We start from the raw sequence: 26,921 nt of genomic DNA on the forward strand, positions 1-26,921 counted from the left end.
GCTTTTCGGCCACCGCGGCGAGACGCGGGGGGGACTTAACTGTCACCGTGCAGAACGCACCGCCGGCCCAGAAAGCCCTGCGGTCTTCTGTCACACAGCGTGGTCCCGTCGAGTTCCCGGAGCAGTACGCTTCCCCGCCCAGCGGGCTGAGCGTCTCCTTCGGTGCTCCTGCGGAGGATGAGATGTCGACCGCAGCATCAGAGGGAGAGTCGGTTGGCGAGGCGGACGCTTCGGCGGCGCGGCCCCCTCCAGAGGTGGCCGCTCCGTCTGAGGTGGACGTCGAGCTATCGACTATGCTCCTCCGGGCCGCCAGGGGGATCGGTTTGGAGGTGCCCCAGGCGCCCCCGGCCGATCCTTCTAGGCTGGATGATTGGTTCCTGGGGAGGGCCCCCGCGGCTCCACCTCGCCCCCCCTCGGTCCCATTCTTCCCGGAGCTGCACGAGGAGCTGACTAGATCCTGGCGGGCCCCCTTCTCATCACGGCCCCGCCCCAGCTCCTCTCCCCTCGCCACCCTCGATGGCGGGGCAGCCAGGGGGTATGCGGCGATTCCCCGGGTCGAGCGCGCTGTGGCGGTGCACTTGTGCCCACGCGGCGCTGCCACCTGGAGGGATCGTCCGCATCTCCCGTCCAGGGCGTGCGAGCGCTCGTCCGCCCTTGCGGGCCGCGTTTACCACGCCGCTGGACAGGCCGCCACCGCCCTGCATGCTATGGCGATCCTCCAAGTGTATCAGGCCCAGGCCCTGAAACAGCTGCACGAGGGTGGTCCCGACCAGGGGGTTATGGAAGAACTCCGCGCCGCCACCGACTTCGCCCTACGGGCGACGAAGGTCACGGCGCGTTCCCTTGGTCAGGTGATGTCCACAGCCGTGGTCCAGGAGCGACACCTATGGCTCACTCTGGCCCAGATGGCAGACGTCGACAAGGCTCGCTTTCTTGACGCTCCTATCTCCCAGAGTGGCCTATTCGGCGACACTGTCGAGGACTTTGCCCAGCAGTTCTCGGCAGTCCAGAAGCAGCGGGAGGCCATTCAACACATCTTGCCCCGCCGCGAGTCTAAACCCATCCCGCCGCCGGTGGCTCAGCCTCCCCCCGCTCGTCGCCGAGGGCGCCCCCCCGCGGCCCCCACCAAACCTGCTCCGTCGCCTGCTGAACCCAAGAAGGAGACGGCCCGACGTCGAGCCGGCCGCGGGGGTGCGGCGCCGCCCGCCTCTCAGGGACCTGCAAAGAACACCCGCAAAAGAGCCGCGAAACGTCCCTGACGCGGGCAACCCGGAGGTGGAGAAGTTTGTTCTTCAGGGGACGAGAACATCTACGTCCCCGCTCCCGCTGGAGGGCCGGGGGTTGTTGTGCACTTTAACGCTGCCGCCGGCCCACGGGTCGGCGGTACCCACAACTTCAATAAAAGAGCAATTTCCTTCACCTCCGGGGCCTCGGCCCCGTGTTCCCGTTCCGGGCGGCACCAGGATGCCCTCTCGGAGCCGGACTCGGAGCTGTCTTTCGCCAGCGCGGGAACCTGGGAAGAAGGTAGGCCCTGCTCAGAGCAGCTTGTCTCCCCTTCCTGTTCCCCCCCTAGGCTGCCCCACCACGGTCACGTCGGTCAACGTTCCCTTGACACCCCTGTCGAGGCGCTTGGGGGCCTGGCTTCAGCTCCCCAGCCCCTCGCGGTGGTTGATACGGACGGTACGTCTCGGCTATGCGATTCAGTTCGCCAAAGCTCCGCCCAGGTACAGAGGTGTCCTTCACACTCGTGTCCACTCAGACACCCACGCCGCTGTCCTGCGTGCAGAGGTCGCAGTCCTACTGGCGAAGGATGCGATCGAGCTTGTCCCTCCAGCCGAGATGAGGTCAGGGTTTTACAGTCCCTACTTCATCGTGCCCAAAAAGAGTGGTGGGTTAAGACCCATCCTGGATCTCAGAGTCCTGAATCGGTCCCTTCTCAGGCTGCCGTTCAAGATGCTCACGACGAAGCGCATGCTCACATGCATTCGTCCCCAGGATTGGTTTGCAGCCATCGACCTGAAGGACGCGTACTTCCATGTCTCGATTCTTCCTCGCCACAGGCCCTTTCTTCGGTTTGCGTTCGAGGGTCGAGCATACCAGTACAAAGTTCTCCCATTCGGCCTGTCCCTCTCTCCTCGCGTTTTCACCAAGGTTGCGGAAGCGGCCCTGGCCCCTCTTTGGCTGTCAGGTTTCCGCATCCTCAACTATCTCGACGACTGGCTTCTGTTAGCCCACTCTCGAGAGGTGCTATGCGACCAGAGGGACCTGGTGCTTCAGCACCTCAGCCGCCTGGGCCTTCAGGTCAACCGAGAAAAGAGCAAACTCTCCCCAGTGCAGAGGATCTCTTTTCTCGGTGTGGAGCTGGACTCGGTCTCCATGACAGCCCGTCTCACCAACGAGCGCGCTCAGTCGGTGCTGAGATGTCTAGATTTATTCAGGCACAAGACAGCGGTTCCTCTAAAAACTTTTCAGAGGCTCCTGGGGCATATGGCAGCTGCGGCCGCGGTAACGCCGCTGGGGTTGCTTCATATGAGACCGCTTCAGCACTGGCTACACGACCGAGTCCCGAGACGGGCATGGCACCGTGGCACACTCCGGATTGGCGTTTCCCCGCAGTGTCGCCGCCTGTTCAGCCCGTGGTCAGACCCTGCCTTTCTCCAGGCCGGAGTACCCCTGGGGCAGGTGTCCAGGCACATCGTGGTTTACACGGATGCCTCCACCACGGGTTGGGGTGCTGTGTGCAACGGGCAAGCAGCTTCGGGCTCCTGGACAGGACCTCGACTGCAGTGGCACATCAATTGCCTCGAGTTGCTGGCTGTGCTTCTGGCCCTTCGTCGCTTCCGACCGACGTTGCGTCAGAAGCACGTACTTGTGCGTACCGACAGCACTGCGACTGTGGCTTATATCAACCGCCAGGGCGGCCTCCGCTCTCGTCGCATGTCACAACTCGCCCGCCGTCTGCTCCTCTGGAGTCAAACGTGGCTGAAATCGCTACGTGCCATTCACATTCCGGGGGAACTCAACCGTGCAGCCGATCAGCTCTCACGGCAGTCCACCCTCCCTGGAGAATGGCGACTCCACCCCGAGGCAGTCCAGCTGATTTGGAGGCATTTCGGGGAGGCCCAGATAGATCTGTTTGCCTCCCCCGAATCCTCCCACTGCCAGCAGTTCTTCTCCCTCAACGAGGTATCCCTCGGCAGGGACGCTCTGGCCCACAGCTGGCCTCCGGGGCCCAAGTACGCCTTTCCCCCAGTGAGCCTCCTTGCACAGACCCTGTGCAAGATCAGGGAGGACGAGGAGCAGGTTCTCCTGGTCGCCCCATACTGGCCTGCCAGGACCTGGTTCCCAGAACTCAATTCCCTCGCGGCAGCCCCTCCCTGGAAAATCCCCTTGAGGAAGGACCTTCTTTCTCAGGGGATGGGCACTATCTGGCACCCACGTCCCGATCTATGGAACTTGCACGTCTGGCTCCTGGACGGGACGCTTCAGACCTCGCCGGCCTTCCACAGGCCGTGGTAGAAACCATCACTCAGTCCCGAGCCCCCTCTACAAGGCAGGCGTACGCACTGAGGTGGGGTCTATTCGTCGACTGGTGTTCCTCACGAGAACAGGACCCACAGAGATGCACGATTGCAGTAGTGCTTTCCTTCCTGCAAGAGAAGTTGGAGCGCAGGCTGTCCCCTTCGACTCTCAAAGTGTATGTTGCCGCCATTGCCGCACATCACGATGCAGTGGATGGATCATCCCTAGGGAAGCACCCTCTGGTCGTGAGATTCCTCAGAGGCGCTAGGAGGATCAATCCTCCCAGACCGCGCCTCGTACCCTCTTGGGACCTCTCCGTCGCCCTCCAGGGCCTGCGGGGACCTCCCTTCGAGCCCCTCGCCTCAGTTGAGCTTAAGTTTCTGTCATTAAAGACAGCGCTCCTGACTGCGTTGGCCTCCATCAAGAGGGTGGGGGATCTGCAAGCTTTCTCTGTCGACGAAGCGTGCCTGGAGTTCGGGCCCGGCGATTCTCACGTCATCCTGAGACCCCGGCCCGGCTATGTGCCCAAGGTTCCCACCACGCCTTTCCGCGATCAGGTGGTGAACCTGCAAGCTCTGCCCTTGGAGGAGGCAGACCCAGCTTTAGCATCGTTGTGTCCAGTCCGTGCTCTGCGCACCTACGTAGACCGCACTCGGCACTTCAGACGCACCGAGCAGCTCTTTGTCTGCTTCGGAGGTCAGCAGAAAGGGAATGCTGTCTCCAAACAGAGGTTGGCGCATTGGGTGGTAGAAGCCATCTCCCTGTCTTACTTATATCAGGGAGAGCCTTGCCCCTTAGGCTTGCATGCCCACTCCACACGGAGTGTTGCATCTTCCTACGCGTTGGCACATGGCGCCTCATTAGCGGACATCTGCAGAGCTGCCGGCTGGGCGACACCTAATACCTTTGCCAGGTTTTACAACCTTCGCTTAGAGGCCGTCTCTTCCCGAGTTCTGACAGGTGACCGGGAGGACGGCTAGTGTCGGCTTGCTGCGCCATTCCCACGTGGATCCGTGCGCTATCTCCCAGTTTGTTCCCTCCGGCGAACCTGGGTCCTCCATGCCCCTCAGTCCGGGCTAGACGCGGAGTAGCTCTTGACTGTGCTCCTGCCGGGTCTCCTTCGCCCCGCAGGTTGTGGCTATTTTTCTCTATATTTTTCCAGGGGTCAACCAGTAGGCCCCTGTTTCCCTCGTATATCCCTAAAACCCCCTTATGGATATATTGAATTTCTTACTTTCACATGGACAGAATTCATGTCTCCGCCCCCCCAACCCCTGCTTCAGTTTCTGGCTTCCCTGGGGTCCCCCCCTTCTCGGGCCCCAGGGCGTTGGGAAGGTTACGTTAACGTCCGCCTGTTGACACGTCCGCCTGCCGGCACGTGGTCGTTGCGTAACGCGGCGCAGGGACGTGGCTTGTTCCATAGGGTCAGTTCCCATGTAACGTCGAAGTGATTCGACTGAAGGGGAACGTCTAGGTTACGTAGGTAACCCTCGTTCCCTGAAGGAGGGAACGGAGACGTTACATCCCCTGCCACGTCCCTGTCGTCGCGCTGACGCCGGCTCAATCCGGCTCCTCAGCGAAGAACCTGTCTGACTGGCGCATGACGTCGCTATTTATACCCGTATGTACGGGGCGTGGCGCGTCATGCAAATGCCACTCGCCAATTTTCATTGGCCTTTTGTATAAGGCTCAGAGATGATTGGATTCTAAGCGAATTCCCATGTAACGTCTCCGTTCCCTCCTTCAGGGAACGAGGGTTACCTACGTAACCTAGACGTTTTCCATTGACTTGAAAGTTTTGGGATAGTCCACCGAAAAATCTGGAAAAAATAATTTTCCATCTTATTTCATTTTAGACAATGACTTACTTTCTTCTGTAGATCACATACGATTTTTAGCATAATGTTCTTTCAGTTTTCTCCTTTAAATAAAAGTGAGTGGAGACAGACACTGTTGAACTGGAAGATATTCAGAAAGCCCATTTTGAAAGTATTATAGTAAACTAAAATAGTTCTGATGCTATATGATAACTAATAAGATCAGACATAAATGTATGTTGTTTAAATTTAAAAGTTTCACAAATGCGAGACATTCTGCTAAATAGCTTTTGTAAATAAAAATTATAATACATAATTTAAAATAAAAACATTAATAGAAATTAAAAACATCTTATTAAAAAGAAATTAAATTAAACAATTAAAAAAAATTAAAACAATCCTAAAGCATGCTTGCATCTTTTTTTTCCTAAGGGATTATAAGACAAATATGTGACCCTGGACCACAAAACCAGTCTTAAGTCGCTGGGGTATATTTGTAGCAATAGCCAAAAATACATTGTATGGGTCAAAATTATTGATTTTTCTTTTATGCCAAAAATAATTAGGAAATTAAGTAAAGATCATGTTTCATGAAGATTTTTTGAAAAATTCCTACTATAAAAATATCAAAATGTAATTTTTGATTAGTAATATGCATTGTTAAGAACTTAATTTGGACAACTTTAAAGGTGATTTTCTCAATATTTTGATTTTTTTTTTTTGCATACTCAGATTCCAGATTTTCAAATAGATGCATCTCAGCCAAATATTGTCCTATCCTAACAAACCATACATCAATAGAAAGCTTATTTATTGAGCTTTCATATGATATATACATCTCAGTTTTGTAAAATTTAACCTTATGACTGGTTTTGTGGTCCAGGGTCACATATGATTACAGCTCTTTATGTTTCGCTTTCTGAACATAACAAGCTTGCTCTGTAGCTCAGTATGGTCTAAGCATAGTTAAACGTGTACATAACACAGTAAACTGATTTTTAAAGGTTTCTCATAGAGTAACAGAAATATTTCAGGTTTTCAGGCTGAAACCGCAGTCAGTAAAAGAGGTTTTTATATTTTTAATAGCTGAAGCATAATCAAGAATTCACAAGTTTCTTTCCACTGCTGTATCACAGAGACTTAATTATGTAGAAAACCCTCGGAGCTGGCATCTTCCAGTGGTCCCATGATGCTCATAAAGCATCCCCTCTCAATGCAAACACACACTGTACTTCATTCACCTAACAAAGAGATGAGTGTCTGGAGTGTCAGCAGCTGGATTTACTGCCAAACCTTTTCTAAGAATGCTTCATACTTCATCAAATTTGTTATACTTCATACAGTCAGACATTGCTTCATTTTATATATCTATATAACCAGTCAAAATTTTTAATCGGTAAGATTTTTAACGTTTTTTAAAGAAGCCTCATGCTCAACATGCCTGCATTTATTTGTTTCAAAGTACAGCAAGAACTGTACAATTTTGGAATATTTTTACCATTTAAAATAACTGTTTTTTGTTTGAATATATTTTAAAATGTAATTTATTCCTGTGATTTCAAAACTGAATTTTTAGCATCATTACTCCAGTCACTTGACCCTTCAGAAATCATTTTAATATTCTGTATGCTGCTCAAGAAAACATGTATTATTATTATTATTATTATTATTATTATTATTATTATTATTATTATTATGTTGAAAACAGCCGAGTAAAACTTTTTCATGTTCCTTTAATGAATAGAAAGTTCAGAAGAACAACATTTATCTGAAATGGAAGCCTTTTTAACATTGTAAATGTCTTTATCATCACTTTTGATTAATTTAAAGCATCCTAAAAATTACTCAAGTGTTTTAAATATTGATGATAATAATAATAAAAAAACGTTTCTTGAACAACAAATGATTTCTGAAGGATCATGTGACACTGAAGACTCCAGTAATGATGCTGAAATTTCAGCTTTACATCACAGAAATTAATTATATTTTAAAATATATTTAAATAGTAAACAGTTATTTTAAATTGTAAAAAAAAAATTCTTTTAAAAACATTTATCTGAAATGGAAGCCTTTTTAACATTGTAAATGTCTTTATCATCACTTTTGATTAATTTAAAGCATCCTAAAAATTACTCAAGTGTTTTAAATATTGATGATAATAATAATAAAAAAACGTTTCTTGAACAACAAATGATTTCTGAAGGATCATGTGACACTGAAGACTCCAGTAATGATGCTGAAAATTCAGCTTTACATCACAGAAATTAATTATATTTTAAAATATATTTAAATAGTAAACAGTTATTTTAAATTGTAAAAAAAAAAAAATCTTTTAAAAACATTTATCTGAAATGGAAGCCTTTTTAACATTGTAAATGTCTTTATCATCACTTTTGATTAATTTAAAGCATCCTAAAAATTACTCAAGTGTTTTAAATATTGATGATAATAATAATAATAAAACGTTTCTTGTACAACAAATGATTTCTGAAGGATCATGTGACACTGAAGACTCCAGTAATGATGCTGAAATTTCAGCTTTACATCACAGAAATTAATTATATTTTAAAATATATTTAAATAGTAAACAGTTATTTTAAATTGTACAAAAAAAAAAAAAATTATTTTAAAAAGATTTCTTTAAAAAAAAAACATAAAAATCTTGCTGTGCAAAAACTTTTGACTGGTAGTGTTATTTATTTTCAGTTGTAAAATAAGTAAAAAATAAATAATAAACAATAATAATAAAGTTGGACATTTAAGCAGTATTCGTCCTGTGCTTATAAAAATGGTGTCTCCCACATCTTTTGCTCAGGTCACCTCCTCGACCCAGTCCAGGCAGTCTGCACTACTCAGATGAGGACGTCAGCACCAAGTACAATGACTTGATCCCAGCAGAGAGCAGCAGTCTCACAGAGAAACCATCAGAGATCTCAGATTCACAGGTAAGAAATGTTCTGTCATGAGACATTATCAGTCTGTGTTTGTTAATATGTGTTAGAGGGACAGTTCACCCAATAAGTCTGTCCTCACTTACTCACCCTCTTAATTTAAAGAGGCTTTAAAGCTTTAAAAAGGATGTAAAAGCAGCATGCATGTACACTTACAGACAACGTTTATTATACTTTTCCAGTTTCCATTGTAACTGAATGGGAAAAGAGCAACCGCTATATAAAAAATCTCTTTTTGTTTGAGTAAATAATGACAGAATCGGCAATCCATTTAAACTATCCATTTAACCTCCAAGCAGGGTTTCTAGTTCTAAATCTAGTCACATTCATTTAGAAGAGGACCTGTTGAAATTCCCTTACCACACATTTTTATTAGGACGAGCCTTGCTGTGCTAAAACTTTCTCAAAAGTAGGATACAGCCCTGTAGGAGAGGTCTGTTATACCCTACTTTAGATTTTGGCTGTCTTACTTGCACATGTTCTCAATCCAGCCTGGGTCCTGTGGGTGGTTAGGGTTTTTTTATCATGTCCAGAACATTCTGCTGTATCCTAGTTCATTCTCTCCAGACTTTGTGTCCTGAGGCACAGGTTGGAAAATCTGTGGTAGAGTTGAGAACAAAACACAATGTGCAACACACAAGAATTATAATCAAACAAAATACTCACACAGACACATCAAGATTGGAGTGTGAGAACGGCTTTGGTTGGACTCTCTCCACTTCTCTCAAGTGAGCATTTAGCTGGTATGATGAGCAAAAACAATTCAGTTTGAGTCTAGCATTGGCATTTAGTAAATCAAACTCGCAGACTGGCAAAGAGAGCAAGAAACACATGCACATCATGCTGTTTTCTTCACATTAGCAGTCTTATCTCTCCCTTGAAGCACTGCTGTGAAATATGAATCTATTTTTACTCCTGTTTTTAAAAGCATCATGCCCACTATGATTTTTTTTTCATTAAATATTGAAAAAAATATATATTTTTTGATTAAGTAGAATGATTATTGTAACAAAGTTCACTCATGCTGCTTGAAATTTGTAATATTTTCCCAATATAACACAAAAAGTAATTATTATTCAAATATGATTGCTAAAATGCATGCAAAAAATTAGTGCATTTATAAATACACTACCAGTCAAATATTTTTACTATTTAACATAACTGCTTTCTATTTGAATATATTTTAAAATGTAATTTATTCCTGTGATCAAAGCTAAATTTTCAGCATCATTACTCCAGTCACATGATCTTTCAGAAATCATTCTAATATGCTGATATGCTGGTCAAGAAACATTTATTATTATTATTATTATTATTATTATTATTATTATTATTATTATTATTATTATTATTATTATTATTATTATTATCATCATCATTATTGTTGTTGTTATCAATATTTAAATAAGTTGATATACTTTTTCAGGATTCTTTGATGAATAGATAGAGTCAAAGCAGTTTGAAGTTTGAATGGTTAAATATGCAGTTTGGATCTGATCTCTCTCATTTGTGAAAATAAAAATCACCCTTTATTTTAGAGTAAATACATAAATACTGTGTTTAAAAAAATAATAATAAAAATAATAAAATAAAATAAAAAACTACTGTTTAAAATATTGGGGTTCATAAGATGATTTAAATACATAAATACTGAGAATACTGTGTTTAAAAAATAACTAAATTAAATTAAATATAAAATAAAAATAAATAAATAAATGAAAACTACTGTTCAAATGATTGGGGATCATAAGATGATTTAAATACATAAATACTGAGAATACTGTGTTTTAAAAAAAAATAATTATTAAATTAAATGAAAACTACTGTTCAAAAGATTGGGGTTCATAAGATGATTTAAATACATAAATACTGAGAGTACTGTGTTTTTAAAAACATATTATTAAATTGAATTAAAACTACTATGTTCTTGAGCTCACAGAGGCTGCATTATTTCAATAAAATAACAGTAAAAATTACAGTAACAATTTAAAATAAAATTAAATAAAGAAATCACTCTAATATCCTGATTTGTTGTTCAAGATTCAAAGATTATTATTTTTATTATCAATATTTAAAACAGTTGAATACATTTTTTTCAGAATTCTTTGATGAATAGAAAGATCCAAAGCATTTATTTGAAATATTAAAAAAAATATAGAAATGAATAATTTTATTTAGCTTTAAATTATGCTTTAACTTTTATTATGCTTTAAATTGATCAAAAGTGATGATAAAGACATTTATAATGTTTCAGATAAATGCTGTTCTTCTGAACTTTATATTTATCAAAGAAACCTGAAAAAATTATCTTCAGCTGTTTTCAACATAATAATAAGAATAATAATAATAATAATAATAAATGATTTTTGAGCAGCAAATCAGAAATGGGAATGATTTCTAAATGAGTAATGATGCTAAAAATTCATCTTTGAAATCAGGAATAAATTACATTTTAAAATATTTTCAAATAGAAAACAGTTTTTTTAAATAGTAAAAATATTTCAAGATTTTACTGTTTTGCTGTGCTTTGAATCAAATAAATGCAAAGGCTTGGAGAGCAGAAGAGAAAAATCTTACTGTTCAAAAACTTTTGACTGGTAGTGTATATAGCCAAAATTATCTATTTTATAGGAGTATTATTATACCGATAATTAAAATAAAATATTTAATAGCGGGAAATAGTTCATTTCCCAAAGGATTTCAAGCATTTCATTTCATTTGGTCAGAACTCCCAAAATGCACATAATGTCGGACAAAAGTACAAAACTTTTCGTCTCCTCCTCGGCCTTCCCTGACACCTCCTGCCACCACCTTCTAGACCGCTGGCATCAGGCCACCTTTGACTCGTGGTTGGAAACAGAGCATCTCCTGTTCCCCTTCTGCTCCTGCTAAAGTCTGGTATCATCACCATCAGGCCAAGTGAGGAGAGAAGCTGGAGTCTCTCTTTGAAGTTTTATTGAGCGGATAACTCCAGGCTATTGCAGATCCATTGAGCTGTCTCCAAAAGAGCCAGAGCCACCACAGAGACGTATAATACCGACATTGTTCAGGAACTCCTAAAGACGGCTCAAATTCATTTGGCAATGCAACAAACCTGAGCACCTAGCTGAGACAGATCTGCCTTTAAATGAACACATGGGAGATGAATGAGATGTTAGACAGGTGTAGTTCTGTCTAGTCATTTGAGTGTGGTGGACACCATTTTTTTTAATCTGATTTTGAGCTGCTTTTGGTTTTTGTTGGAAACGCTGGCGCTACGGCTGCAGCTAACAGCAGGGATTGTCAGGGCAGCCTTCCATGTCAAAGCATCTTTGTTTTAATTGGCTCTCTGACGATCATCCCAGCATCACATCATCAACACTGTGAGATTCTTCCCAGTGAGAGCCTGAAATAGCTCATGGAAGTTCTTTCTCATGGAAAATTTTTGCTTCTCATCAGTCAGTCTTGCATTATAGTGCAACTTTAGATTTAATTTGGAGAAAAGTGCACAAAAGATATCTAATTAACCTGCTTTTATTTTAATATTCTTCTTATTTGGTCTTTTGAACTTTTTCATCTTCTTTCTTTCCATGCAAACCTAACAACTTTCACTAAGCAAAAGTAACTTGAGAATTTGGAATTTGCAAAGTAGTATTTTTCATATAATAAAATAATTATATTTATATGTGATTAAAAATGATTGGATATATAAATGTAAGATTGGTCAAATGACTTTTTGTATCATAAAATGTGAAAAAGTGTTGAAAATGTTTTTAAGTTCATTTTTACCTCAGTTTATTTTCTGCAGTTAACCGTTTTGAAATTTGTTGGTTAAATATGCAGTTTGGGACCATAAGATCACCCTTATTTCAGAGTAAATACACAAATATTGTGTATTTAGAAAATAAAATTAAAATAAAATCAAAACTACTTCTCAAAAGATTATGGGTTCATAAGGTGATTTAAAAACATAAATGTTTGAACAAATATTAAGTTAAATTAAATATCAAATTAAAATGAAATAAAAATTACTGTTCAACAGATTGAGGTGCATAAGATCATTTAAATACATAAATACTAAGAATACTGTGTTTAAGAAAAAGTAAAATTAAATAAAAAGATTAAAAATTAATTCAAAAGATAGGGGTTCATAAGTTTATGTTTCTGAAACAAGTTCTTAAGCTCACTGAGGTGGCATTGTTTAATCAAAAATACAGTAAAATATTATAATATTGTGAAATATTATTACAATTTAAAACAACTTTTATATTATAATATATTTAAAAATGTAATTTATTTCTGTAAAATAATTGTATATTAAAAATATTTCTGTAATTCTTTTCTGAATTAAATAAAATAAAAAGTAAATTAATATAAAAACTACTTTTCAAAAGACTGGGGTTGATAAGATGATTTAAATGCATAAATAATGAGAATATTGTGTTTAAAAAATAATTAAATTAAATCTACTGTTCAAAAGATTGGGGTTCTTAAGTTCACAGAGGCGGCATTATTTAATCAAAAATACAGTAAAAATTATAATATTGTGAAATATTATTACAATGTTTTCTATTTTAATATATTTGTAAATGTAATTTATTCCTGTGGTGCAATTCTGATTTTTTAGCATTTAGCATCATTACTCCAGTTTTTTGTGTCACATGATGCTTCAAAAATCATTCTAATATGCAGATTTGCTGCTAATCAAACATTTATTATTATAATCAACATTTAAAAATAACATATTTTACATTAATTTTTAGATTTTTATTTAAATAGAAATGTAAACATATGCCTTTCACTTTTGATCAATGCACCACTTGCGTAATAAAAGTACTAATTCGTACAAACATATCAAGATATATTATTTAGCTATATTACTCAGCCCTAGAAACAGTACGTCTTTGTCTGTCTGATCACCTGCTGTGCTTAATATTCAAATGGATCGGTGGAATGTGAGACATAGACACTTACACGCTCCTCCCTTTCTGTTAATCCATATCTGTCCCACAATAGGATTTCTCCCTCTCTCATTCTCCATTCGCCTCAATAGAGATATGAGTGGGGGTGGGTTTGTTTTGGCGATCGCACAGACCTTAAATCTAAATCTAGTGGCCTGTGTTACATTTTCCTGTGTTTACTTTTTGATCAGATCAAACAAAAAATATCACACATGTAATGCCTCTTTATAGTGATGCATCAGCACTGTCATCTATTTCAGGAAGAAAACAACCCACAATCTTGTGTAAAACACATTTAGTTTCCATATATTTCTCTCACAACTGTTACAAGGTCAGGCTTGTGTCTCTATCTAAATGTAGGTCCACAGAGGAAGTGAAGTTTCATATATTTTAAAGGGATTTCTGTAGGGCAGGGGTTATAGTCAAACCGGGATTTTCCGGGAGGGAACATCTTGCCCCACTTTCTCTCTCAACAGGAGACAAAACATACGTGCCAAACAACCAGTTCCAGTAACATCAGATCCTCCCATCTCAGGATTCATTAACCAGATCCATCACAATCTGTCTTCAGCTTTTGTTCTGTTACTATTTTGTGTTTAGTTGAATATCTTGGCATATACAGTTGTTTTATGGTCTGAAACTTATTTTAGTCGAACTTCATGAAGACATTAATTAACAGAAGGTCTTTATGATAACAAGCAGGCATGAATCTCACTGACCTTGTCTTTTAATAAGTTATGTATTTTTTATTAGCAATACTTGCATACAATTGCACTTTGTTGAATCAACTTAAAATAGTTTGTTACCTGGCTGCCTTATCATTTTAAGGGGAGACACTGCAGGCAAAAACACTGTTTTTTTCATGCACCTGTCAAGTTTGAGATTTTGGTCTTTTTGGTGTTTCATAAAGTGTTTTTTCAGACTAGTGGAAAGAAAACACCCAAAAGACACTGTTAAGTGTTTCTTTTATAGCACTTCATCTATTTGTGTCAATAGATTTCAATTACAATACATATTTTTAAAGGCCGTTTTCTCAAAATTAGTTTTTTTCTCCTACACTCAGCCATAAATCTCCACTTCAGTAGCACTTGCACACCAATTTTTTATTCCTGTCTATATCCTGAAGGTTTTTACAGAGGGATTTGTTCATGTATAATTTGCTTGATTTTATACATTTTATACCACCAAAAATGGTAAAAAAAAAAAAAAAAAAAACATGGTTTTCTGTCTGATCTAAGCTTTTTCTGAATTATTGAGTGACGAAATGAGATACCCTAAATTCCCTCTGTAAAAAGTTTTGACTCTAATATGTCAAATAAATTAAACAAGAATTTTGAAACTGTCTTCATCCAATGGTTAGATTTTTGTACTAGAAATGTATGCAAATTAGCGCATATTTAATTAAATAATAGCTCATTTGCATATTTAAACCTAACATTTTCGAAAACTTGTAATACAAAAAATGTTTGCAATTATCAGTGTAATTAATCAACTGGGTAAGTAAAGTGATAACTATTAGTTAATTTCTTTACCCTATTCACCTGAAGTGTCTCGCCTTAAGTTCAGTCAACTCAAAAAAGTGTAGTCAACTTAAAATGTTAAGTTGTACTAAGTGACAACTTAGATATTTGAATTGATTCAACTTAAAATTTTAGGGCAGCAGGGTAACAAATTATTTTAAGTTTACTCAACTTTTTTTTTTTCAGTATATGTGGTGATGTGTGCAGATAAGCAGTAAAACACCTTAGCAACCTCCAAATCAATTTTTTTTTATTATTAGAATATTTGATGTAATATGTAAATACGTATGACACATTGATTTGTTTTTTGGTCAAACAAGCTTTAAAATAGTATTGGTATGGATCATAGCTGGATTGAGGAGGAAGAATAACAGAGTAGTGGATGAATGCAAACAAACATTTCTTTTTTGGAGAGAACAGCTGTCACGTCCTGCATGTGTCTGCGGGGGAGGGCAGGGGTGGGTCACGGCACTCTGTGTCAACCGGCATGTTTTGATGACCACACACACACACCGTGTCAGCACGCAGCTTTAGTTTCTGAGCTTGGCTTCGCTGTGAGGTCACGCTGAACAGAAAAAACTTTCAAAGCTGAATTACAGGGCGTTTGGTTTGCTGCTTATTGAGTTGTTGAATTTGCTGGTATGACTGGAATGTCTCTCATTAGAACACTGCGGTAGTTTAAGAAGCTGAAATCAGCACATGCTCACTAATAGAGGCGTTACGCTACAAAAATCCATGATTAGTAATATTTTGTGCTTTTTACATTAATTTGGGATTTTATGTCTCTTATGCTCATCAGAGTTCCATATTTGATTAAAATACAGAACAAAATATTATTGCAATTTAAAATAACAGCTTTCTATTTCAATATATTTTACAATATAATTAATTTCTGTAATGCAACGCTGAATTTTCAGCATCATTACTCCAGTCTTCAGTGTCACATGATCCTTCAGAAATCATTCTAATATTCTGATTTATAATCAAAGTTGGAAACAGTTGTGCTGCTTAATATTTTTTTGGATCCTGTGATACTTTTGTCAAGATTCTTTGATAAGTAAAAGTTAAAAAGAACAACATTTATTAAAAATATAAATATTTTCTATCAGTCTTTACTATCACTGTACTATCTAACACATCCTTGTTGAATAAAAGTATTAATTTCTTTCAAACAAAGAAAGAAAGAAAAAATACTGACCCAAACTTTTAACAGTAGTGTATATTGTTAATTTTTTTTTTTAAATAAATGCTGTTCTTTTTAATATTTCGTTCACCAAATATTCAAATTCTGAAAAATATATCACATATTAAGCAGCACAGATGTTTCCAACATTAATAATAAATCAGCATATTAGAATGATATTAAGACTGGAGTAATGATGCTGAAAATTCAGCTTTGCATCACATGAATAAATTCTATTTTAAAGTATATTAAAATAGAAAACCACTATTTTAAATTGCAATAATATTTCACAGTTTTACTGTTTTTTCTGTATTTTTAATCAAATAAATGCAGCCTTGATGAGCGGAAAAGACTTTTGAGACTACTCAAAAGACTTCTGATCTCAAACTTTTGAATGGCAGTATGTGTGTGTGTATATATATATTTATAGATAGATAGATAGATAGATAGATAGATAGATAGATAGATAGATAGATAGATAGATAGATAGATAGATAGATAGATAGAATTAAAATAAATAAATAAATTATAAAGAATTATGTCATAAAGTGTAATGGTAACACTGTAAATAGGAAACATTGTGATTCTGTGCATATTATTAATATCATCATCATATGGATCTTCATTGTTGAATAAAAAAAATGTGGAAAAATTTAACTAGGCTAAAAAAAAATGTTTAACTAACTGCATTGAGAAGCAATTAAGTCAGAGTTTCAGGAAAGAGTAGAGGTGTTTTTACTTTATCTAAAAACAGTGAATTCGTGGGGATTCCATGAAATTTGAATAACAAGGTGAGATTTTCAGGAATTTTCTCTTTATGTACAAAGATGCAAAACAGTATGTCTTTCTGTATTTTATCATACAGTTTTTTTTCTCAAAGGTTTTTTCTGTTTAAAGAAAAAAAAAATGCATGAAAGAGTTTCAGCAGGTCTTTGGCATGAAATCTGCCGCTCTTATTTTAGGGAGATATGGGGCTGGTTTGGGGGGAAACTGCTTTCCCTGTCTGGAATTTGAACAGAGGCATGTGTGTCACATATGTGTGCATGTTACAATAATGCTGGACTGGAGAGATCTGTGCATTGTTAGTCTTTTCACTATAGACAAGAAGAAATGCTGAACCGTTTTGCCAACATATGCTTTTAAAATAGTGATCTTATCACCTATGTGTTTTGCAATAGTTCACTAAGAGGTAGAAGCGCAAGACAATTTTGTTGATTCTGTTTATTTGTTTTCATTCAGTTCACATAGTTACATAGTAAAAGATCTTAAATGACAATGCTGTTCTCACACATGGTGGATTAAACTTCATTAAATGAGGGGGTTTTTTTTGTTAATAACAGACCCCAAGTTTGAGTCTACACTCTTAAAAATAAAGGTGCTTTAAAAGGTTCTTCACAGCGATGCCAGAGAAGAACCATTCTTGGTTCTACAAAGAATCATTCAGTCAAAGGTTCTTTAAAGAACCATCTCTTTCTTACCTTTTTATAATCTGAAGAACCTTCTTTCACCACAAAGAACCTTTTGTGAAACAGAAAGGTTCTTCAGATGTTAAAGGTTCTTTATGGAACCATTTAGACAAAAAAGGTTCTTCTATGGCATCGTGAAGCACCTTCATTTTACTTTAGCTATTCAGAAAGATCAGAATCAACCCCTAAAAGTAGCATTTAGAAATTCCCAGATTGAATTCCTGGTGGAGTGCAGAAAGTGGTGGTGAGGATTGACAAATGTTCCTAAAAATGATATACAAACCCTCAAAGCCTGAGCTATGATGGTTCTTTCCTCTTATTTTCAGTTTTCCCTTTTCATTTGGTAGTTTGAACTTGGTTGGTACTTTAGGATACATCAGTGAACTCCATTAGCCAGCTCTAGAAGGGTAAGCCAGATATGTCAGAATAAGAAAAGGGAAGATGTTGTAATAAATGTGGTGGTGGAAGATGAAGATTGATGGAGAGCAGAGCTTCATACAGTTGTCCATTGTTCTAGTGCAGAGTGCTGTCTCAACCAAGAGTGTAGGAGGCTGCCATGAGGAACCAACTCAAGCTTGTTCCAAGAAATGCATTAAAGTGTCAAAGAAAGTGTTGAGAAGCAGTCCCAGCCCGCATTACCCTTACAAAAAAGTATCCTGGTCATAGCCTGCTGATTAAATATCATGGTATTCTTTGAATTTCCAAACAGTTCCAAACAACTTTCCAGTGGTATACAGTGGGATCCATAAGTCTTTTTTTTTCTTAGAAAAATTCAAAACATAAAGGTTAAGGCATATGAATACATATTTAAAGGGAATAGTTCACTTCCAGAACAAAAATTTGCAGATAATGTACTTTGTGTTTTCTGTCTTTCTTAAGTCGTAAAGAGAATTTTTTTTTTCTTTTTTTTTTTTTTTTGAGGAAAAGATTTTTAGGATTTCTCTCCATATAATGGATATGCATGGTGCCCCTGAGTTTTAAAAATGCAGTTTAAATGCAGCTTCAAAGGGCTCTAAACGATCCGAGGAAAAAGGGTCTTATCTGGCGAAACGATTGCTTATTTTCTAAAATAAAATTGCAGTATTTACTTTTTAGCCACAAACGCTCATCTTGGTCTAGCTCTGCCTGAACTGTGTGTATTCCTGTTTATGACAGGGTATGTCAAAAAAACTCCCATCTCATTTTCTCCTCCAACTTCAGAAACGCCCTACATCGCTGTTTTACCCTTTTTTATATATAAAGGGCATTTGACCTTCTTTGCATGTTGACTTTGTAAACACTGGGTCAGTATTTCTGCAGTGATGTAGAACGATTGTTGGGGGAGTTGGAGGAGAAAATGAGATGAGAGTTTTTCGACATACCCTAACTGTTACAAACAGGAATACACACAGTTCATGCAGAGCTAGACCAAGACAAGCATTTTTTTAGAGTCCTTTAAAGCTGAATTTAAACTTCATTTTGGAAGTTCAAACTCGGGGGCATTATATGAAGATAAATCCTGAAATGTTTTCCTCAAAAAACGTTCTTTACGGCTAAAGAAAGAAAGACATGAACATCTTGGATGACAACGGGGTGAGTACATTATGTGTAAATTTTTGTTTTGGAAGTGAACCACACCTTTAAGTAAAAGAAAGACATTGCAAATGCTAAATGTTGATACTGAATATTTTCTCATTAAATGTTTAAATCAAATTGTTATAATAATATTGGTTTGTTGTGAAACACATTAATGCTTAAAACAAAAAGTCGTACAGTACTTTCTTGTAACGGTAATGCACCATTTTAAAAACAAACCATTGTTTGTCCCATGAAATATGACTTAGGGCCCATACTGCACTGCTTTAAACCCCATGTCTCTGTTTACCTCTAGGAGGCGCTTGTTTTCTCCTTTAAGACTGGGGGCCTCCATACTCTTCCAACTCAAAGGGTGAGGACATGTATTGTGCATTGACTGACAGGAAGTCGCTTCCTAGTGCTTGTCCATTCCTATCCTCTCCATTAGTTTCATGCATACATGGTCAAAACCCCACCACATGGACATGTGACCCCCTAAATACAGCGTGTGATTGATACCAGAGGGTACAGTGATAGTCATAAAGCATTGAGGTTATTTTTAAATGATAGAGCCTTTTTTGGTTCCTCCCTTCCTTTCTTGAATCATTTTTGACAGATAAACAAGTAAGGTGTGTGGTCTGTTGCATTTCAAGACTTCTTTCCCATAGTAAATTAAGCTTTGAAGGTTTGTGGAAAGAAAAAAGAGATAGCAAGTATAGTCTAATAGAATAATTAATTGGATATCGTTTATTTAATCAGGTTACCATCATGTCTGTTGTCTTCTTCGCTTTGCGAGAGCAGATTAAAAAGAAAAACTTCTTGCAACACACTTTGATCAAATCAAAAGCTCTTGAGAGCTTGTCAGTGTCCCTGTAGATTATAAATACTGTAAAGCTTTACAGTATTTTACTGAACACTGAACTGGTAACTTGAAGTTTATTTTACCTAGATGCGGCGATGATCAGTTTAAACCAAATGTTTTGGGACCAAATGAATAAGTAACTCAAATCAGTCATTTTCACCAAACTCACGCTTGTCAGCCATGATTTCTGTTCTTTTAATCTTTATTAACACCCATTTTAGCCAATGGTTTGTCAATTCAGAAACAAACTGCCACTGCATAAATAGTATGTATGTGACCCTGCGCCACAAAACCAGTCCTAAGGGTCAGTGTTTTAAAAAATGTAGATTTATACATCATCTGAAAGCTGAATAAATAAGTTTTCCATTGATGTATGGTTTGTTAGAATAGGACCAATCACCTTTAAAGTTGTCCAAATGAAGTTCTTAGCAATGCATATTACTAATCAAAACTTAAGTTTTGATATATTTACAGTAGGAAATTTCCAAAATATCTTCATGGGACATTCTAATGTTTTGGCAAAAAAAAAAGAAATAATCAATCATTTTGACCCATACAATGTATTTTTGGCTATCGCTACAAATATACCCATGCTACTTAAGACTGGTTTTGTGGTCCAGGGTCACATATGATAGTTGGGATATTTCTTAAGATGAACTACCCATAGTTGAATTATCATTTTTTAATTATAGCAAATGTTCAACACTACCACTCAATTTTTATTTATTTTTTGTTTTTGTTTTTTAAAGAAGTCTCTTATACTGACCAAGGCTGAATTCATTTGATCAAAAATACAATAAAAACAGTAATATTATGAAATATTATTCAAATTTACAACAACTGTTTTCTATTTCAATATATTCTAAAATATATTCAAGCAATTCAATGGCAAAGCATCACATTATTCTAATATGCTGATTTGGGGCTCAAAAAGCTTTTCTTACCATCAACCTTGAAATCATTTGTGCTGCTTGATATTTTTGTGGAAACTTTCATTTTCCAAGATTGTTTAAAGAACAGAAAGTTCAAAACCATGATGAAAAAAACTGCATAGTGATTAGGTATGTTTTGAAGCATATCAGCTGATTTAAGCTGGTCCTTATTTAGTCATGAGCTGTTAAAACTGGTTTAAATTGAACCTAAACTGGTCCTAAGCAACTATGGCCTACTCATGACCAATTTAGGAACAGCTCAAACCAGCTGCCATGCTTCAAAACTTCCCTAACCAGCATATGCTGGGTTATTTTTTTCAACAGTGAAGAACAGCATCAACAAATCAATTTGAAGGAGAAGAACAAAAATTTACAGATAATTTACTCACCCCCTTGTCATCTAAGATGTTCATATCTTTCTTTCTTCAGTAATAAAGAAATTATGCTATTTGAGAAAAATATTTCAGGATTTCTCTCCATATAGTGGACTTCTATGGTGCCCCGAGTTTGAACTTCCAAAATGCAGTTTAAATGCAGCTTCAAAAGGCTCTAAATGATCCCAGCAGAAGAAGAAGGGTTGTTTTCTTAAAAATAAATAAATAAATACAATTTATAAACATTTTAACCTCAAATGCTTGTCTTCTCTAGCTCTGTGTGTACTCTGTGTATTCCGGTTCAAGACAGTTAGGGTATGTCGAAAAACTCCCATCTAATTTTCTCCTCCAACTTCAAAATCATCCTACATTGCTGTTTTACCTTTGTAAAGGGCGTTTGATCTTCTTTGCACGTTCACTTTGTAAACAATGGGTTGCACTTTTGCAGCAATGTAGGCTGGTTTTGAAGTTGGAAGAGAAAATGAGATGGGAGTTTTTCGACATACCCTAACTGTCTTGAACCGGAATACACAGAGTACACGCAGAGCTAGACAAGACGAGCATTTGAGGTTAAAACGTATATGAATTGTAATTTTTGAAAGAAAATAACCAATCGTTTTCTTCCTCGGCTGGGATTGTTTAGAGCCCTTTGAAGCTGCATTTAAACTGCATTTTGGAAGTTCAAACTCTCAGGCACTATAAAAGTCCACTATATGGAGATAAATCCTGAAATGTTTTCCTAAAAAAAAAAAAAACATAATTTCTTTACAACTGAAGAAAGAAAGACATGAACATCTTGGGTGACAAGGGGGTGAGTAAATTATCTGTATATTTTTGTTCTGAAATGAACTTCTCCTTTAATGCACCTCACTCAACAAAACAAACAAAAAAACAGCATATAGTGGTTAGGTACGTTTTTAAGCATGGCAGCTGGTTTAAGCTGGTCCAGAGCTGGTCTAAGCTGGTCCTGAGCTGGTCCTAAGCAACTGACCCCTGCTCAGGACCAGCTCATAACCATCTTATAACCAGCTCAAACCAGCTCATGACCAATTTAGGATACACTTAAACCAGCTCAAACCAGCTGCCATGTTTCAAAACTTACCTAACCAGCATATTTCACAGGGAAAAACAATATTAACAGATCCATTTAATGCATTCACACTAAACAAAACTTCTGAACTGTAGTGTTGATAATTAATGGGAAAATTAAAATAATAACAGATTTACAGAGTGACGAATAATAATTATTTCTAGCGCAACCTCTGATTCTGTGGATTGACCCCGGACACCTCAAATCATCTCCCTCCTAGAAATTGAGATTGTTGTGGATCCGTCTCCATCACTCATTCTTTTTCTCTTTCTCCTCCCCAGGGCAGCGACAGCGAATACGAGGTGGAACCCAACCGCCAGAAGACGCATTCGTTCGTCAACCACTACATCAGCGACCCCACCTACTACAACTCCTGGCGCAGGCAGCAGAAGGGAATCTCCCGAGCGCAGGCTTACAACTACACTGAGTCGGAGTCTGGAGAGCCCGAACACTGCGCTCCTCCACCGCCTCTGCCCCCTCTACCTCCATTCCCCCCTCAGCTTAGTTCCCCTACGCCCCAGAGCCAGTCCCAGACTGGCAGCCTTTTTAGACCCAAGGGCAGCCGGACTCCCACTCCATCCCAGCAGAGCTCCAACCCACCCAGTCAGCACGGCACACTTTACCGGCCCCCAAGCAGCTTGGCACCAGGTTCCCGAGCCCCCATCGCTGGCTTCTCCTCCTTCGTTTGATAGAATGAAGATATCAGTTTGTGGAAATACAAAACGAAGGCAGGGGATTGTCTTTTTTTCCCACGCCTGGTCAAACTCACATCTATAGAAGAACGGCAACAAACATCAGCCCTGGATCTGTTGTGCTTTACTGCTTTACTGTCTGATTTTTATTTTTATATACATTCTTTGATCACGCAGTTTGTTTGGTTTCATTTCGGTTTGTTTTGTTTCTCTGCTTGTGTGTTCAGAGTGTTTCGCTTACAATGAAAGACAATCACTTGGAAAGAGACGTAAACGCATCGGTGAGCTTTGTTTGTTTTGGTTTGGGTTTTTTGTGCTGCCTGAACAAACTGCATGACTTCTTTTTGTTCTTTTCGTTTGCGTTTTCATTCAGTTTTATTGAAAAGTACAACACCGACACTAAGTTACAAATGCTGGACAAAAGCACCGACACATGAAAAAGAAATCTTCAAAAGGCTATGGAGAAAATCTAAGCACTCGGAGCACATCAAGAAAAATGCTAAATGGCGTTTTTACTGTGGTCTTTTTGTTTTTGCACAGATGACAAAGTGCTGCGGTGATTACGAGAGGTTAAAGTTCATTTGACTGGAGACTATGATCTGATAAAGACCCGCCTGCACTTAGCACATGTTTGAGTTGGAAAGCCAGCATCATTTATTGATGTCACAGGTCAGTTTTCACCAGTGCTCTGAAAAGGCCAAAGGTCAAATTAAGTGCTTCACGCTAATCTGTGTTTTGAATGTTTTTCCGGAGGTGAAATGTAGATTTGAGCACGAGTATATTTTCCCCGTGAAACGTATGGAAGGCCAAATATGTAAGAGTCTGATTCACTATGATATTATTATACTATCGCTCTGGATTCGTTCAGATTCAGCGGCGGGTGTGTATGTGTGTATATGGTGGGCGGGGTCCTTATGGTGATTTGTTGCTCCTTTTGATTTGACTCTATGATGTCATCCTGAGCTTCAGGTTGCACTTCCGCCGTGCAAACGGTAACGTCAGACACAAACAGCAGCAGATATCAGATGTTTGCCAGCGTCTCAGGCGGAGCTGGATGTCAAACATACCCATCAAAGTTCCCGTTCATACACCTCTCTCCGATTTTCCCTTTCCTTATCATCTGGCAAGACATAACGTCATCGAAGCTGACGACATTTCAAAGATTGTGCAACCAAGCAAATGTATTGTACCTGTGAACTTTGGATTTTTCACCACTTCGCTTTGGCGCGGCTATTCAAAGTTACTGAAGATAAAAGAAAACGGACTAAGAGACCCAACACATGACGCCAGCAGAGAACTAAAGGCACTTGCACAGCTTACTTGTGAGGTTTAATGATGTTGTTTGCTCTTTCTTTTCCGTGAAGTGATTTTACTGTCTGTATAAACAAGGTCAATCACATGCTCAGTCTGCCTGAACACAGTATATTCCTAAATAAATTATGTTTTCTGCAAACGTTATTGGTTTGAACATTGAAAATGGCTGTTTGGCCATCTGAGAAGTGAGCATTTAGAGGTCATGAATGACTAACGTTGGAAAGGAAGTGGGTTAATATAAGTGAAAGTGTCCTTGAAATTACATTAGCTGTTTAAATTACATCTTAAAGGGATAGTTCGCCTAAGAAATAAATGACTCACCCTCATGTCATTCCAAACCCGTAAGACCTTGTTCGCAGAAACACAACTGACAAGTTCTGTTTTATGGATATCCTTACTAACTTTCCGAGCCTTAAACATGTCAGTTTCATTGCTGTGTATGCAGGGTCAGAAAGCTCTTGGATTTCATCAAAAATATCTTAATTTGTGTTTCCAAATGAACGAAGGCTTACAGCTTTGAAACTGTCCCTTTAACCAGGAGCAACAAGCAGTTTAAAAGTTCCTCTGCTATGTACAGTTAATGTCAAAAGTTTACATACACCTTGCAGAATATGCAAAATGTTAATTATTTGACCAAAATAAGAGGGAACATACAAAATGCATGGTATTTTTTATTTAGTACTGACCTGAATCAGACACGAGAAAATAATAGATCAATTTTTTTAAAAATGACCCTGTTCAAAACTACATGCACTCGATTCTTAATACTGAATGATCCTTCAGGTCCCACAAATTCTGTTTTATTTTAGCATGTTTGTGTATTTGAACCCTTTCCAACAATTACTGTATGATTCTGAGATCCATCTTTTCACACTGAGGACAACTGAGGGACTATGCAACTTTACAGAAGGTTCAAATGCTCACTGATGCTCCAGAAGAAAAAAAAATGCTGCATTAAGAGCTGGGGGGTGAAAACTTTTTTAATTTAAATATCTGTGTAAATTGATCTTATTTTTCTTCTGGGGAACATGTAAGTACCTTCTGTAGCTTCTGAAGGGCAGTACTAAATGAATAAAATATGAAATTTAGGCAAAAAAAGAAACATTTACACATCTTCATTCTGTTCAAAAGTTTATACCTCTGGCTCTTAAGGCAAGGTTTTTCCTTCTGTAACATCAGTGAGCATTTGAACCTTTTGTAATAGTCCCTCAGTGTGAAAAGATGGGTCTCAAAATCATACAGTCTTTGTTAGAAAGGGTTCAAATGCACAAAAATGCTGAAAAAACAAAGAATTTGTGGGACCCCAAAGATTTGTATGTATGTATGATTTGAAGTGTATGTAAACTTTTGAACCGGGTCATTTTTTTATAAACTATTTTTTTTTTATTAAACTATTATTTTTTCTTGTGGACTATATGTAAACATCTTTTATGTGAAATATCTTATTCAGGTCAGCACTAAATAAAAAATAACATGCATTTTGTACATTTGTTACATGTTACATTTTCCCTCTTATTTTGGTCAAAGAATTCACATTTTGCAGATTCTGCAAGGTGTATGTAAACTTTTGATTTCAACTGTACATCTGAGTTTTTGCCATAACTAGAATTTTATTGATGCTAGTCAAGCTGGTAAACCAACATAACCATATGAAGCTGGACAACCATCATGAGATTTCCAATGAAACTGGTTGATCCAAAAATGTCTGCTGGTTGAAAATGACAATTCTGTCATAATTTACTCACACTCATGTCATTTCAAAACCTGTATGTGTTTCTTTCTTCTGCAGAACATCAAAGAAGATATTTTGAAGATGCTGGTAGCCAAACAGTTTCATTTCCCATTGACTTTCATTGTGTGGACAAAAAAATAAGTCAATGGGAAACGAAAATCTCTGGTTAGTGAGGGGAAATTTGTAGCTGAAAACTTGTTGCACCTGGTTAAGAGTCATTAGGCATTGAAATGCAATGGTGACAAAAGAAGTTTATCATTTTAAGAGTAACTCGAGGTGGACCAACTTCAAAAAATGTCATCAAGTTGTTCTATTCATAGCGTTTATGAATTATATGCTTTTGGAACAGCTCTGGGAATGAGTGGATGACTGATTTTGCTAGGAAGGATGTGTTCCTAGATGTTTTTTTGGTCCGACAAACATTCCAAACTTGGTCTAACGGGACCATACCTTAGCCAAGTGATCGAGTCTGCAATCACATACTTGCAAATGCATTTCTAACTTAACCCTAAAATCTGATAGGATTGTTGTTCTAGGACCAACAAAGATAGCCAACTTAGAAAAATCACCATTAGACAAAGAGTGTGATTCTTTCTCTTTTTTTGTACTTTGTAGGTTACAATGTCTAAAAATCCATCTTAACCCTCTGATGGACATATATATGACCCTGGACCTGAAAACCAGTCTTTAAGTAGCCAACAATACATTTTGTATGGGTCAAAATGATACATTTTTCTTTTATGCCAAAAACCATCAGGATATTAAGTAAATATCATGTTCCATGAAGATATTTTGCAAATTTCCTACCGTAAATATATCACAACTTAATTTTTGATTAGTAATATGCATTAAGAACTTAATCTGAACAACTTTAAAGGCGATTTTCTCAATATTTCAATTTTTTGCACCCTCAGATTCCAGATTTTCAAATAGTTGTATCTCGGCCAAATTTTGTCCCATCCTAACAAACCA

General features: G+C 38.6%; 1 protein-coding gene across 1 annotated transcript in view; it reads left to right on the plus strand.

Moving 5' to 3' along the window:
- LOC141298428 (protein sidekick-2-like) overlaps positions 1 to 25,567 on the plus strand; it is an 80,167-nt gene extending 54,600 nt beyond the window's left edge. The window contains 3 exon segments of the mRNA XM_073828951.1: positions 8,155 to 8,284; positions 22,493 to 22,787; positions 22,790 to 25,567. Of these exon segments, the coding sequence (XP_073685052.1) occupies positions 8,155 to 8,284; positions 22,493 to 22,787; positions 22,790 to 22,908 (544 nt within the window). The 3' untranslated portion in view covers positions 22,909 to 25,567.
- The last annotated feature ends 1,354 nt before the right edge of the window (positions 25,568 to 26,921 follow it).

This window comes from Garra rufa, chromosome 22, assembly GCF_049309525.1.
Source record: "Garra rufa chromosome 22, GarRuf1.0, whole genome shotgun sequence".
NCBI lineage: Eukaryota > Metazoa > Chordata > Actinopteri > Cypriniformes > Cyprinidae > Garra > Garra rufa.